Raw genomic sequence first — 13,782 nt, 5'->3', positions numbered from 1 at the left:
GCATTAGGATGATCCAAAAAAAATTAAAGTCAAAATTGCAATATCTGGTGGTATGAAAATTCGGCCTTTACTTTTTTAAACAAGCATTTTTGGACCGACCTAATGTACATATGGAGTAGCAGTGTGTACATGTCGTATGAATAACGATAGCGTTCTACATATAGGTACATTTGCATGCAGGTACATACAGTGACGATCAAAACTGTAACATGGAGTAACACTTTTTATTTCAGCTGTCGCTATCATTCCAAGTTGTAACGACATTCATACTGTTGTTGTGTATTTTTATTGGTACATCTTTGCTTCCTCTGTCATAACGATTTGAAGTCAATTCAACAACATTAACAAAACCAGCACACAAAAATGTAAATTAAGGCAAATGTTACAGTTTTGCACTCATATATTTTTAATAACTTTTTGACAATTTTCACAAAAAAAAAAGAATTATTAACACAATGTTCAGTATGCTTTTGCTTTATTTAGTTCCTGGTTGCAATTTGGCATACCTAATGTGTATGTCTGTAAAAATTCTGGAGGTATAGCCTCCCATATATCCTTGGTGTACTTTCACAGCTCATGTACTCCATTGGACGGACTTGGATACTTAGTAAGATGCGCTTTTAGTTGATTTCGCAAATTCTCGATGAGATTCATGTCCTCGGATTGTGGAGGTCATTTCAAATTAGCAAATTTCTGCTTTTGTTCCAGTCTTTGCGAACATGTGCAGTGAGTTTTGGTTGCTTTTTCAGCAGAAACTCTAATTTTTTCGACTACATCTTGCAAATTTTGTTGAAATATGAACAGATCCTGTTCCTTACGCATAATGCGTACAAACGGATCAACAACATTTTTGAAATACAACCCCAAACTAATATTGACCGACCGCTGTGATTCACAGTTTGCCATACATGATGCGCTTAGGCGTAATTCGGGCCTTTGATCCAATACCATGCCCGGCCATCTGATTGAAAGCGATTAATTTTGTCTTGTCAGACCAAATAACCCTCAATTAAATCTTACAAATTTGTTTTTTATTGAATTCTGTAAGGCCTAACATATCCCAATAGGCAACGGTCCGGTTTTCGTGCGATGCAGCAAAACGCTGCCACACTCGCACATGTATTTTGATCAATTTGGCAATTTTTCGCCTCACTATATACTGATTTGCATTCAATTTTAATACATTAAGCGCTTCTGTAGTAGTGCCTGCAGCGCTACTTGCTACTAAGTTTACAAGACATCGGACTGTAATATATTTTGACAGACTTCCTTTGTCCTTAGTAACACTTTAGGCTATATTTGTTCTCAGTCTTAACATTTTCATGTGGCCACTTTCCCTGCGGTCCCGCCTTTTCGCAGTAAATCTATTATTTACATTTATGTTTCCTGATTAACCTTATTATTTATTGGTGATCACTTCTTGAATAAATTACAATACAGAAAAAAGTCATCTGACTTCCAACTAAGCAAAAGATAACTGTATAATGCAAAACTGAGAGTGAGTGCAAAACTGTAACATTTGCCTTAACTTACATTTTTGTCTCCAGGTTTTTTTATTGTTGTTGGATTGACCACAAATCGTTATGAGAGCGGCAGTAGGGGTGTGCCAATAAGAATATACAACAAAAGTATGAAAGTCGTTCAAACTATGAAAGATAGCGGTGGCTGAAATAAAAAGTGTTACATCATGTTACAGTTTTGCTCGTCACTGTATGTACTACCTGCAGCGCTTTGAAATTCGCTTTTTTCTGTATAATGTCAAATGTTCCAAATCATCTGAATTTAGTTTATTGAAAAATATAATTTTATAAAACTTTGTGTTGTTAAATTCATACAAATTTTTGCAATTTAAGAGAATGTATCTAATCTTCCTTCGTAAGTTGAATGATCTTTGAGATTTCTTTATATATGTAACTATTTTTCACTATCTAAATAACTTAAAAATAAATACTAATGTTTCAAGGCGATTTTTCAAGAATTTTCAAAAACCAAACAAACTAAAGCCGTCAACTGCGCAGATTATCTGTAATCCTGCGATCAGCACTCAAACTGTCAAATGCTAAAAAAAGCAAAATAAAGGAGGCGAATAAGCTGCGCAGTTGTTGCCAACCACTCACTGTTGCTGCGGCATGTCTTATATTTTTTTATTTTTTTATTTTTTTTATGTTTTCAACGTATACAACACACGCTAACCTGACTTGTGGTCGATTGTAGTGAAAACAGGTTTTTCCAGATTCAGTTTGTTTGCAGTTGCAGAGCTTCCTCTTCCACAACCATTTCTACTACAGACAGTGGGTAGTAGTGCTGCTACTCTTGATTTTTATTTTTTAGCTAGAGTGCGCGACTTGTTTTGTTTGCATGTACATATGTATGCACTTTTTTTTATTTTTTTTTTATTTTTATATGCAGGTTTTGTATCTTTTATTTTTTAGTTTATTTTTACTTACTTCAACTAAGTTAACTAACTAGTTGTGTTGCCTGCAAAAGTTCTTTGGCTTTTGAGTGCATATGTTTGCAAGTATGTACATATTTCCATGCATGTAAAACTATAAAAAAAGAAAAGGCAACAACAACATCGATCGCGTGCGCGCGCCTTGCATATAAATGCAATTTTGTGAGCACAGCGCGAACGTTATTCGATGCTTTTATGTTTTGGAGGCATTTACTGTGCTTTTTTTGGCTATTGGTTTTGAGGCGGATAAAGTGGCAAAAAATTAAAGTACGAATTTATTTTGCAAAAAAAGGTAAGTACTTTGCTATCGTTAAAAAATCAAAGAAAAATGGACTTACAAAAGTAGCTTTGGAACGCAGAAATATCAACGCATTGAGAACAATACTGAAGAGGTGTGTATGTAGTTTGTATCGAGAATGTATGAAAAAAGTAAAAAGAAACAAATAAAAAATAAAAAATAAAAAAAATTTATATTTATAATTTTATAAAAAATTATACAAGTATGTATGTAACTTTATTTTTAAAATGTGAAAATTGAGAATATAATTTTCAAAAAAATATATTTTGATTCTGCATTCTTTAAATATTAACTAATTAAAAAAAAATATTATTTAAAAAACATTTCAAAAGTACAAATGTACAAAAGTACAAAATGTACAAATGTAGGAGCATTTTTTTTAATAATAAAAGTGATAATAACAATATTTTTTTTTTTAAATTTACATAACTCTTTATATCTCATATTCTTCAAATATATATTTGAAAACATGTTTCATGGTTATCATTAATAACACTTCAAACAAAAATTTTTAAATATTGTACAATTTGTACATTCCAAAAAAAAAGTATTTTAAAAAAATTTATTTCTAAAAAGGGTTTTATTGTAAAATAATTTTTGATGCAATTTTTTCTTGGTTTAAAACTTTTAATTTAACATTCTATAAAAATTTATTTAGAAAAATATTTACATAAAAGAAATTTCAAGCGAACTGTTTGGGAAAAATTTAAATGTTGCGCATTTGAATTCTACATGTTTAAAAAATTAATTTTGATTTTTGGTAATTCAAATTTTTTATTTACCGTTTTCCCGAATAAAGAAAATGGAAATTATTTTAAAGTTAAAGGACAAAAATAAAACTTGTAAATTTGTAAATTTCTTAGTAGAAAAGTTTTTATAAATTTAAGAAAAAAAACCTAAAGTTTAGTTTAGATATTGCTAATATGTATTTTTTTTTTGAGAATTTGTTAAAGTGTTTTTTTTTAATAAATCTTTCTGTCTTAATTTAGTAATTTAATTCTTTTAAATTGTGTTGATAATTTTGTTTATCGCCAGTTCCATATAATTAAATTTTTTACGTGACTTTTAAATTTTTAGTTTGATACTCTAAAATGGTTTTAATAATTTAGATTTAATTTTTTGACATTTATAAATCTAATTGTAATTAACAAATGACGATAATTTAAATTAAAATTATTAAATATTTCAAAATATTTAAGTTTTTTTCAATTAAAAAGAAAATCCAGAAAATTTAATAAGTCACGCAATGAATATTGAAAGTGGGCGTGGGCAGCAAACACATCATTTGTTGCAACCAAATTGACGTGCAACATGCAAGCTTCGGTGCTGTAACCTTTATAAATATATATGTAAGTAAGTGATCGCACAAGCAAAAAACTATTAACGCAGCATAAATATGAATGCGAGTGCGCACAGTTCGCTCGCAGACGATCGATCGTTTGGAGATTTTTTATAACATACATATGTATAAGTAAATACTATATGAGCGTATATTGTACATATGTACAGACAAGCACACAGTATTACATACAAAAATAGTACTACATACATACATATACAGTGGCGGTCAAAAATGGATGAATGGTGTCTCGTTTTTAATATGTACAATGTTTTTCAAGCCAATTTTTTTTTAAATTTTTTTATAAAAATATGATTCATACTTTAACAAAAGCCACATAAATCACACTTGCAAACTTTATACAGAGTTAAGAAAAATTTAACAAATTTTTATCTAAATTTACAGCTTTTTGACCAATTTCTTTTTTTAATTTTGTGGGTATGCAGTTACAATTTTAGTAAAATTAGTGCAAGTTCTGAGCGTCTAAAAAATCGCATTGACTTTTAAAATTTGACTTTTTTTATTTTTTTCGCAAAAAAACTTCATGTTCATATGGAACAAAGATTAAAACGCCTTCAACAAAAAAAAACTGCATTCCAAACAAATTTTTAAAAATTCTGGTTATAAAACTCGAAATTTAGATAAGAGTTTGTGGATTTTTTCTAAATTGTGTATAAAGTTTGAGAGTGTGATTTATATGGTTTTTGTTAATCCATTAATCATGTTTGTATGAAAAAATATTTAAAAAAAATTTGCTTGAAAAACATTGTAATATTAAATACGAAACATCATTCATCCACTTTCGACCACCACTGTATACATACCTGATATATAATACAATATACGGTTACATATAATACATGTAGGACCACTTTAGTGGGCTGCTGTTGCTTGTGGCACGCGCCAAACTGGATTTACTTTACTCAACGTTATTGTGCTTTTTTTTTTTATTGCTGTGCCTTTGCGGGATGGCAATTTGAATAAAATTTTTTATGCTTGTTTGTTTTCAATTCGTTTTACTTTATTTTTGTTTTTGTCATATTATTCACATACAAAGCACGGGTGTGTCGTTCATATACGACTAAATAAGTAAGTCGTATCTTGTTACCGTTTGGTGCAGCGCAGACATTTGAGGCGGCTGGTTTGGCCGAAATAATGCCAATGCGGTGGTCACTTGGTCAGGCGGCTAATAAAATTGGGTGTGTTGACTTTTGTTGCATTTTTTTTAAATATTTTATTACATTATTTAGTTCTGGGGCTTATTTATTACTGCTAAGCATATTTTACGTCAATCGTGCTTTATTAATAAGTCGTATAAAAATATTATGTGTACATACATAAACGGCAATAAAAGCTAGCCAGAGGATACAAAATGTAAAAATTTCGAAACGCTTCAAATTATAGTTTTGTTTTTATAGTCAATACTCAATTACATTAAATAGTTAAAAACACATTAAAGTTACTCGTTATTTAACTTCTAATTATATAGCAGAATTAAAAATTTTCGGGCCATGTAAACCAAAATTTTGATTTGAATGAACCTTTTCGGAGTTTATGCAAGGATCTAAGCTCTCCAGGCAGTTTTGGTATATCAGACAACGCTTAGTAATGGTAGTGAGTAGTGAGAGATAGAATCTTGGCACATAATATTGGATAGATAGATAAAATCACAAGCATGTCGAACATGGGCACTGCCTATTTTATCTCTATAGATATACCCAATATGCCCAATACACTATTGACTTCCCTAATAATTCCCTAAAGTGCCTTGGAAGTCGAATTATGTAGGTATGTGAGGTACTATTTATGTTACATTAAAAAGTAAAAGCCATCCGTCATTCGGAGGCCTTCCTTTGTCTGCAAACTTCAAAACGCACACAACAAGTCGTAGGAGAAACTCGGTCAAGCACTTAGCACAGGTTTAAAGTTCCGATTATTTTTTAAGTATTTACATATGTACATGCTTAAGTAATAATTTGTTACAGGTTTACGGAAGCAACATTAAAGCTGTAAAATGTTTAAAATAATATGCATTCATTTCGACCTTAGTTTGCAACCTTAAAAAGTTGTTCATGCAGTCAAATTCATTATTCACGCTCTTTGACCCATTCGATGCCCTGTCCAAAATACATACAGACATAAATACATACATATCTGTGTATATTTACATACACAAATAGCTAAAAGTTCAATGGTCTAAATATCCAAAAGGTTGCAAGCAAATATGCCTTCAACAAAACGCCACCTAAATAAATTACATGTCTAACTGTTTAGCCATATTTTTCAACGCCCCGTTGACTACCGCTAAGCTAAGTAGAATCGTTCGATAAGCTACTAATAACCGAAAATTGGCGTAACCCAGTGGTTGACATAACTACATATAAATAGTATATCTGTGTGTAGGTACATACATTCACATGTAGGTGGCGTGTTGTTGCACTGCAAGTTTTTTTGTGGGTTTGCAAGAATGGCAAGTGGTTATGGGTTAATTATTGCCATTTTTGTTTACTATATGCAATTATTATTTTATTACTCTTTTGAACGTTTTTTCTTTCTATACAAAGAATTGTTGCTTGTTGCTAGTTCAGTGGAGCAACCTTGGTAAATAATATTTAACATTTTGACAGTTCGGGCGAAGGTTTCAGAGGAAATTCGTATTAAAGAAAATTAAATTAAATAATTAAAGAAAACTAAACGAAATAAAAAATATAGAATACAAAAGGAAGAACTGAAATTAAAAAATAATATAAAGTAAAATTAAAATAAATAAAATAAAAATATGATGAATAAAATAAAAACTCTGATAAAATATAATAAGATACAATTATATAAAAACAAATTTTAGTAAAAAAAAATATTAGTTATCAAATAAAATAAAAATTTAATTAAATAAAAATCAAAAGAATAATTAAAAAGAGAAAAAATAAACCAAATAAAAAAATTAAATTAAATTTAACACAAAATGCCAAAAATATATAAAACAGAAGAAACAAATTTACTTTACCGAAATAAAATAGAATAAAAAGAAAAAAATTAATAAAAATTCGAAAAAAATAAAATGAAATGGAATGCAGAAATAAAAAATAAAATATAATATTAAATAAATTTGGGACATAAAAGAAATTTACACAGAATAAAGAAGCAAAAAATAAAACAAAAATTCAGAAAGAAATATAATAAAGTTAAATGAAATAAAATAGTAAAACAAAATTTTATTAAATAGAAGATAAACATTCAAATTAAAAAAAAAAACAAAAAATAAAAATTCAATAAATAATTAGGTACAAACAGAAAAAAATAATGAGGATGAAACAAGAGTAGAAAATTAAAATAAAATAAATAGAAATGCATTAACATAAAGTGCAATAAAATGCATAAATTAAAATAAAATTGAAATTTATAAAAAATAAAATATAATAAAAACAAATATAAAATTTACTTCAACAAAATAGAAGAAAAAGAAAAAATATAAGAAAAAACCAGATAGCATAATATGAAATATAATAAAAAAAATCAAACAAAATTTTATTAAATTGAAAACAAAATTAAATAAAACAATAAACAATATAAAAAATAAATTTAAAATATAATATAATATGGAACAAAACAAAATAAAGTACAGCAAAATAAAATAATATACAATAAAATAAAATGCATTTAAAATAGTTAAAAATAAAATTAAAAAGAAAGATTTAAAAAAGGTAAATAAATTAAATTATAAAGCGAAAAATTATATATAAAAATAAAACTAAATAAAACGAAATAGGATATAGTGAAAAGGAATAAAATGCAAAAACTAGTATTACTTCCATTGTGATAAACTTTGTTTTAGTTAAGTAGATTGTTTAAGAATTAATACTTAGTTATCTCATCTAACTATATCTAGTCGCTAAAAATTTACGGAGTTATAAAATGTAATACAGTATATTTTGCTTAGCTGACCATCCTTCTTTGCACGGAAAACTTGTGCGCTTAACCGAAAAAAGCGAATTTTCTTTACTATTTCAATGAGGAAGGTATCCGAATCCCTAAGGGGGCAGGTATCTTAATGTGCACTTAGGCATAAGGCAAGGCAGCAAAGCTACATAAATATACTGTATACAACCATAACTAATTTTATTGAAAAATATTTTCATTTTTGGGGTGTTTTATAAACCTTCCAGCCAAAGTAAATCTTAGTATTTTTCCGAAATATTTTTGCAGAGTCTTACGGCTTAGTTCATAAAAAATAAAATCGATTTAAAGAGTTCTATAAAGTGAAATTTTCTTAAAAAATGTCTATTCATAAAGCAGTCAAAGTCTTCTTTATTTTTTATGAATTTGGGTGTTAGAATATAATATCGACACCTAGTGGAAGATCGACCTATCTCGGGCAGTCAGTTCGAAAACTCCCTATCTCAAAAAACATTTCAAGAACTCCCTATTTCAGAATTTCATTGAAAAACATCCTGTCTCAGAATTGGGTTCAAAAATGCCCTATCTCAAATGAAAATGTATTGCAAATGTGCTGTGACAGGTCGTTTTTGAATCGGCAGCTGAGTTAGGGCGTTCTACGATCCAATTCTGAAATATTTCGGGCGTTCTTGAAAAGTTTTCTGATATATTGTATAAGTATATTTCGAACTGGCTGCCGAGATTTGACCGATATTCCACTTAGGTCTTCCGATCTTCCACTCAGGTGTCCATATACTTTATAATTTCGTTGTAAATATAGTACCAATATAAGAAGAGTGATGCATGTTGTTTTTAAACTTTTTCGATATAATTTTGTTTTTGATATTAATTGTTATTACATGTTTTTTTTTTTTAAATTATGAATACGGACTTTTTTATTATTGCATCCATTTCATTTTGACTAAAATATTACCCACATTATTTACACTTCGCTCAAAAAAAAATATCTGTATATCACCAACAGTAAAACTGTCAATAAAGCGTCAACCCAAGTGCCTCACTCTTTGTCATTGTTCGACAGCCAGCTTTACAATTCTTTACTTGCAGAAATTATTTACCTTTCGAGTGTCGACTACTTGACTTGAACACCATATGGAACAACTATTCATTACAATAACAATAACAGTAACAACTACATATAAGTAAATGACTCATTGATTTGTTTACTATCGCTTACCACCGTTTAACTGCTATTGTTTACTATATTTGTTTAATTATTTACTTTATTGATTTGCTACACACGAGTGGTGCAACCATTGTTCATATTTTATCGTAGAAATATACTACAACATTTACAAAGCTTAAATTGGGAGGGTGAAGAAAAAGTTATATAATTACGGAATAGTTTTTAAAGTCAAAATTTATTTTATGCGAGCAAATAGAGTTACACACATACATACTTATTTCATATTTTTGTTTATAGTTTCTGAACCACCATGGCAACATATAAATACATTAATACATAGAGCAAAGGAAAATACCACGAGTGGGCATCTAAATCCAAATAAGAGCACACAACCATCATGTGCATCTTGCTCTACCATCACAGTTCCTGCTTAGTTTAAGAAACCTTAACTAAAGAAATAAAAAAAGGATAGGTAATTTCTACACTGAATGTGTTCATCGTTTCGTCTACAGGCCCAGGGTGGTTTGACTCGGTTTGACTGTGGTAGCAAGATATCATTGACAACACCAATACAATTCTAAACATCCGCCTGCCCCTGAGGTACAAGGGTAATAATGTCCAAAGTTTTTTGTGGAGTCTATCTGGAACATTAAGAAAGGGTCCTGCGTAATTCGAATTTAATAACGTTCTTAAGTAAATGCATAAAGCGAGCGCTAACTATTATCTATGTAAAGTAATTGTAAATTAATTTTTTTCTAAGCCAATCCACCATTGCAACGGAATGTAAACTATTCGGCAAGTATGAAAATGCATATTCATATCCAACCGCATGATATCAGCTGCATAAGTTTATACAATAGTGGTATCCACCAAAGCGAGCAAGTGGCCTGGAAGTCTGGCAAAATGGCACTAATGTATCGATTGGAAATCTGGAGACAGCTTTGAGTCTACCAGACATAATGTTAAACAAGTGACATACAAGAAGTTGCTGTAAAGTCATATCTCACAGTCCTATATGATTGCATAAAGCCATGGTGCAGAATATACTTAAATATTGTTGCGACGCATACACCCAGAAAAAGGTTTAGTTATAATAACCAAGATTTGGTTATAGTGATCAAGTGGCATAGTTGGATATGGCGAAATAAATATATGGTTCACGAAAGTCTGCAATTTACTTAAGATTTCTAGTTGGGACAAATGTATATTTGTTAATAATTACAAAACGACTACCTTGATTGGACAATATTGTTAGTTGAATAAAATCATTGTTGAGAAAATATAAACAATGCTTTGGTTGATACAAGTTTTCAATTAATTTTGTGAACTTGCTGTAGACTTGAATCAGCTAACCGTTTATTATTAGGAAAAAAGTTTCAGTTTGACACAAATAAAAATTTACTCGATGTTTGTTGTGTTTACTTTCTTCTTTTATTTGCATATATTAAGCATAAAAATACGTACATATTTACATAAGTTAGTTACTAAAGTAAATAATACATATGTATATGTTGGTAAGAATTTACTAAAAAACAACGATGAAACAGGAACAGTCGTGCGAAAACCCAGGTCAATATCTGCTGGAAGTATACTGCTTTGTTTTTTCCTTAGCTAAATAGACACTTTCAAATTATAATTCACATGAATTATATATCCACTGAAAAACCCCGGTTGGCATCAAACTTTATATTTTTAATTAAACTTTAAACTATGCGCGAACCGAAACAACTCGCGATGATAGCAAAACTGAAACTGAGAAAAACAAGTATGGGCATGTCATAGCACACATGGCGCAGCGATCGACATGCCATAGCTTACTGAGCGCTCTGGGACCACATGCGTGTTTGACCCTAATACGAAAGCGGTAGCGGAGCAATGATTTCCACGCACAATGCAATGGTCGGCATACTAGCGCATTCAAACGATTCAATAAGTGGGACTGTGTGCATTGCTCAGCTGGCGCTCTTCGTATGTGCTCAGAGAGCGCTCAGCATTCTTTAGGGGTGGCTCACAAGCATGAATATGTTCCACTCTCAAAACAAATCGTGGTTGCCTCAACTAAGATTTGGTAACTATGACTAAACCACGTGTTGAAAGAAAGCTTATCTGCATTAGCAGAGCTTAATAACATCCTTTTATGAACCATACGTTAAGTTGAATGGAATTTGTAGAAATATGCTTCAAAGAAATATTTATTAGTATTAACCAAACCCTTCAACTAAATTAACGATTTGTTACAACCTAGATGAATATTAGAAGCTTTAATATATTTAGTTATAATTACCAATCGATGGTAATAGTTTCCAACCCTTGGTAACAGTTCCCAAATATTGTCAAAATTCGGGAACTAAATATCTTTAGTTCTCGAAACTAATCCTTTTTCTCAGTGTAGTGTTCTGCTTTAGCACAAAAGAGACAAAATCAAATATTTCGATAACAAGAAGAGATAGCGATATAATTGTAACGGTATTTTAAAGTTTTTGAGGTTAAAAATTCAGAATAAATAGTTTCGTTACGTAGAAGAATCACTAAAGCCTTTAAAACGACCTTCAAACGTAGAAGGTTTTAAATTTGTTAATTTTTTTGTCCTGAAAACAGTCTGCAATGAGCTTTTCAAAGGTTTTAAACACGCATTTTTGACCTTTTTGCGTCAAGGAATCCAAACGGAAAACGTATATTATATCTTTTTTTTTTAATCCATTACAAGCTGTTCATAGGTCAAAAAGTCCAAAATTTTACTTTTGATTTTGAAAAAAATGTAATGCGGTTTTTGGTTTTTGAAACCATGGAAATAGATTGCTTGACACTAAGACCGCAAAAATATGTATTTAAAACTTTTTTAAAACTACATTGCAGGCTAGTTTCACAAACAAAGAAAAAATTCTTAATCCTTCTATATTTGTGAAGCTATCAACGCATGAATTATTTTGGGAAATACCTAGACTTCTGGAAAATTTCCTGAATATTGCAAATACCAACTAACTCAATCATAGAAATATTATGACATTTAATTTCTGGTTTACCAACTGTGTCATTTTTATTTATGAAAAATTTCCATAACAAAGTTTTTGCAGCGGAAAGTCTATGAATTGATTAAACTTATGAAAGGGTTGAAAGAAAAGAATTTTCAAAGGAAAGAAATTAAAATTTCCATACCAATTTTGGGGACAGGGTAAAGTGTACAAGAAAATCGATAAGATTGATGACATACCCTGCAGGAAATATTTAATTATTACTACGTTTGCGCTCATACGAAACAAAGACAAATAAATAAATGAAAATAGACAGCAGAGCAAACGAAGTATATTTTTAAAAAAAAATTTTTATCTTAAATTGCAATGCCATTAAAGAAAAAAAATTTTTATAGGTGTATAAATGCATTTCTTGTCTAAAAATGTTCGGTATTGACACTTTCGTTGAAGAAAGCAGTTTTTTGTAATTGCAAAATCTCTATGCTAAACTCGATTCGACTAAACAAATTTAAATTGGTTTATTTGAAGTTTTATCGGTCTTTAAAAAATACATACTAAGGGCCATTTTCTGAAGCAACAACCATTAACTTTAAAGCTCACTTTATATTTAATGGTTGGATTACAAATAAAGCTATGTCTAAAGTTAAGCATTTCTATTATCGGTTTTTGACTTATGCATGTTTCTTGGGTGTAAACCAATTTAAAACCGATAACAAAAAGCTTTACTTTACATACAATCATACATTTTAATGCAACCTTTAAATATAAAGTGAGCTTTAAAGTTGCAGGTTACTTGAGAAAACGGTCATAAATATTATAAATAAAAATTTGAATTCGACTTACTGTTCCACGATTGATAGACCGCCTCGCAGAGGGCCATCACAATGTGCGGACTCGTCAACAGCGGACTCTGCATGGGCGTTTGTGTGGCCGATGTGGTCGTATTTGGCGATTGTGATGTCGATGAGGCGGCGCTGCCGCTGCCCGCACTGCCGTGACCGCCACTCGATGCAGAGTCATCGGCTCCCGCCTCGGGCATATAAAAGACAACAGCCATAATTTTATTTTGTGATTTAATATATGTTTTTATTTTACTTTTTGCCTTTTGCGGCTCAGAGTTTTTTACTATTTGTTTGTTTTTGGCTTTGGCTGTCTTTTTAGAAATTGTTTTCGTTGCACTTTGAAGTTTTTTCGCGCTTTATCTTTTGTTGTGTCAAATGTTGTTGTTTTTTTTTGTGCTTGCTGTTATGCTGTTTGTGCGCGATGCGCACACACCTGCTGCACACACACACACACGTACTCACACGACGCTAAACGACGACGTTGCGCTGCGCAGCAATCAGAGTGGGTGGGTGGGTGTTGGAGATTAGCGCTGTTAAGGGTAGGCACGTATGATCTTGCACACGGGCAGGTTTGTGCGCGCAAAAGTGTCGTTATGGAAATATGTATGCGACTGTTGTTGTTTTGTTTTAGTTTTTCGGTAATGCGGGATTGTTTTTATGTACGTACCTTTCACCTTTTCAAATTCTTATGTAAAATTTTCATCAACTTTCGCGCTTCATGGCAAGTTGTTTGTTACTTTTGCGTGCAGTTGTGAAATAATGTCACGTTTTTAATTTTGAATTCAAAAAGTTGTTTCTT

At 30.5% G+C, this 13,782-nt stretch overlaps 1 protein-coding gene across 1 annotated transcript in view; it reads right to left on the bottom strand.

Annotated features, from left to right (window-relative positions):
* The window catches only part of LOC118740076 (cell death protein hid-like), a 104,469-nt gene extending 91,209 nt beyond the window's left edge, over positions 1–13,260 (bottom strand). The window contains exon 1 of the mRNA XM_036471569.1: positions 12,985–13,260. Coding sequence (XP_036327462.1) covers positions 12,985–13,198 — 214 coding nt within the window. The 5' untranslated portion in view covers positions 13,199–13,260. The remainder of the gene's footprint in view (positions 1–12,984) is intronic.
* Between the last annotated feature and the right edge of the window lie 522 nt (positions 13,261–13,782).

This window comes from Rhagoletis pomonella, unplaced genomic scaffold, assembly GCF_013731165.1.
Source record: "Rhagoletis pomonella isolate Grant_MI unplaced genomic scaffold, Rhpom_1.0 Rhpom_scaffold_00005, whole genome shotgun sequence".
NCBI classification, from domain to species: Eukaryota; Metazoa; Arthropoda; class Insecta; order Diptera; family Tephritidae; genus Rhagoletis; species Rhagoletis pomonella.
Note: the sequence above shows the minus strand (reverse complement) of the source record. Positions and strands in the feature narration are given on the sequence as shown.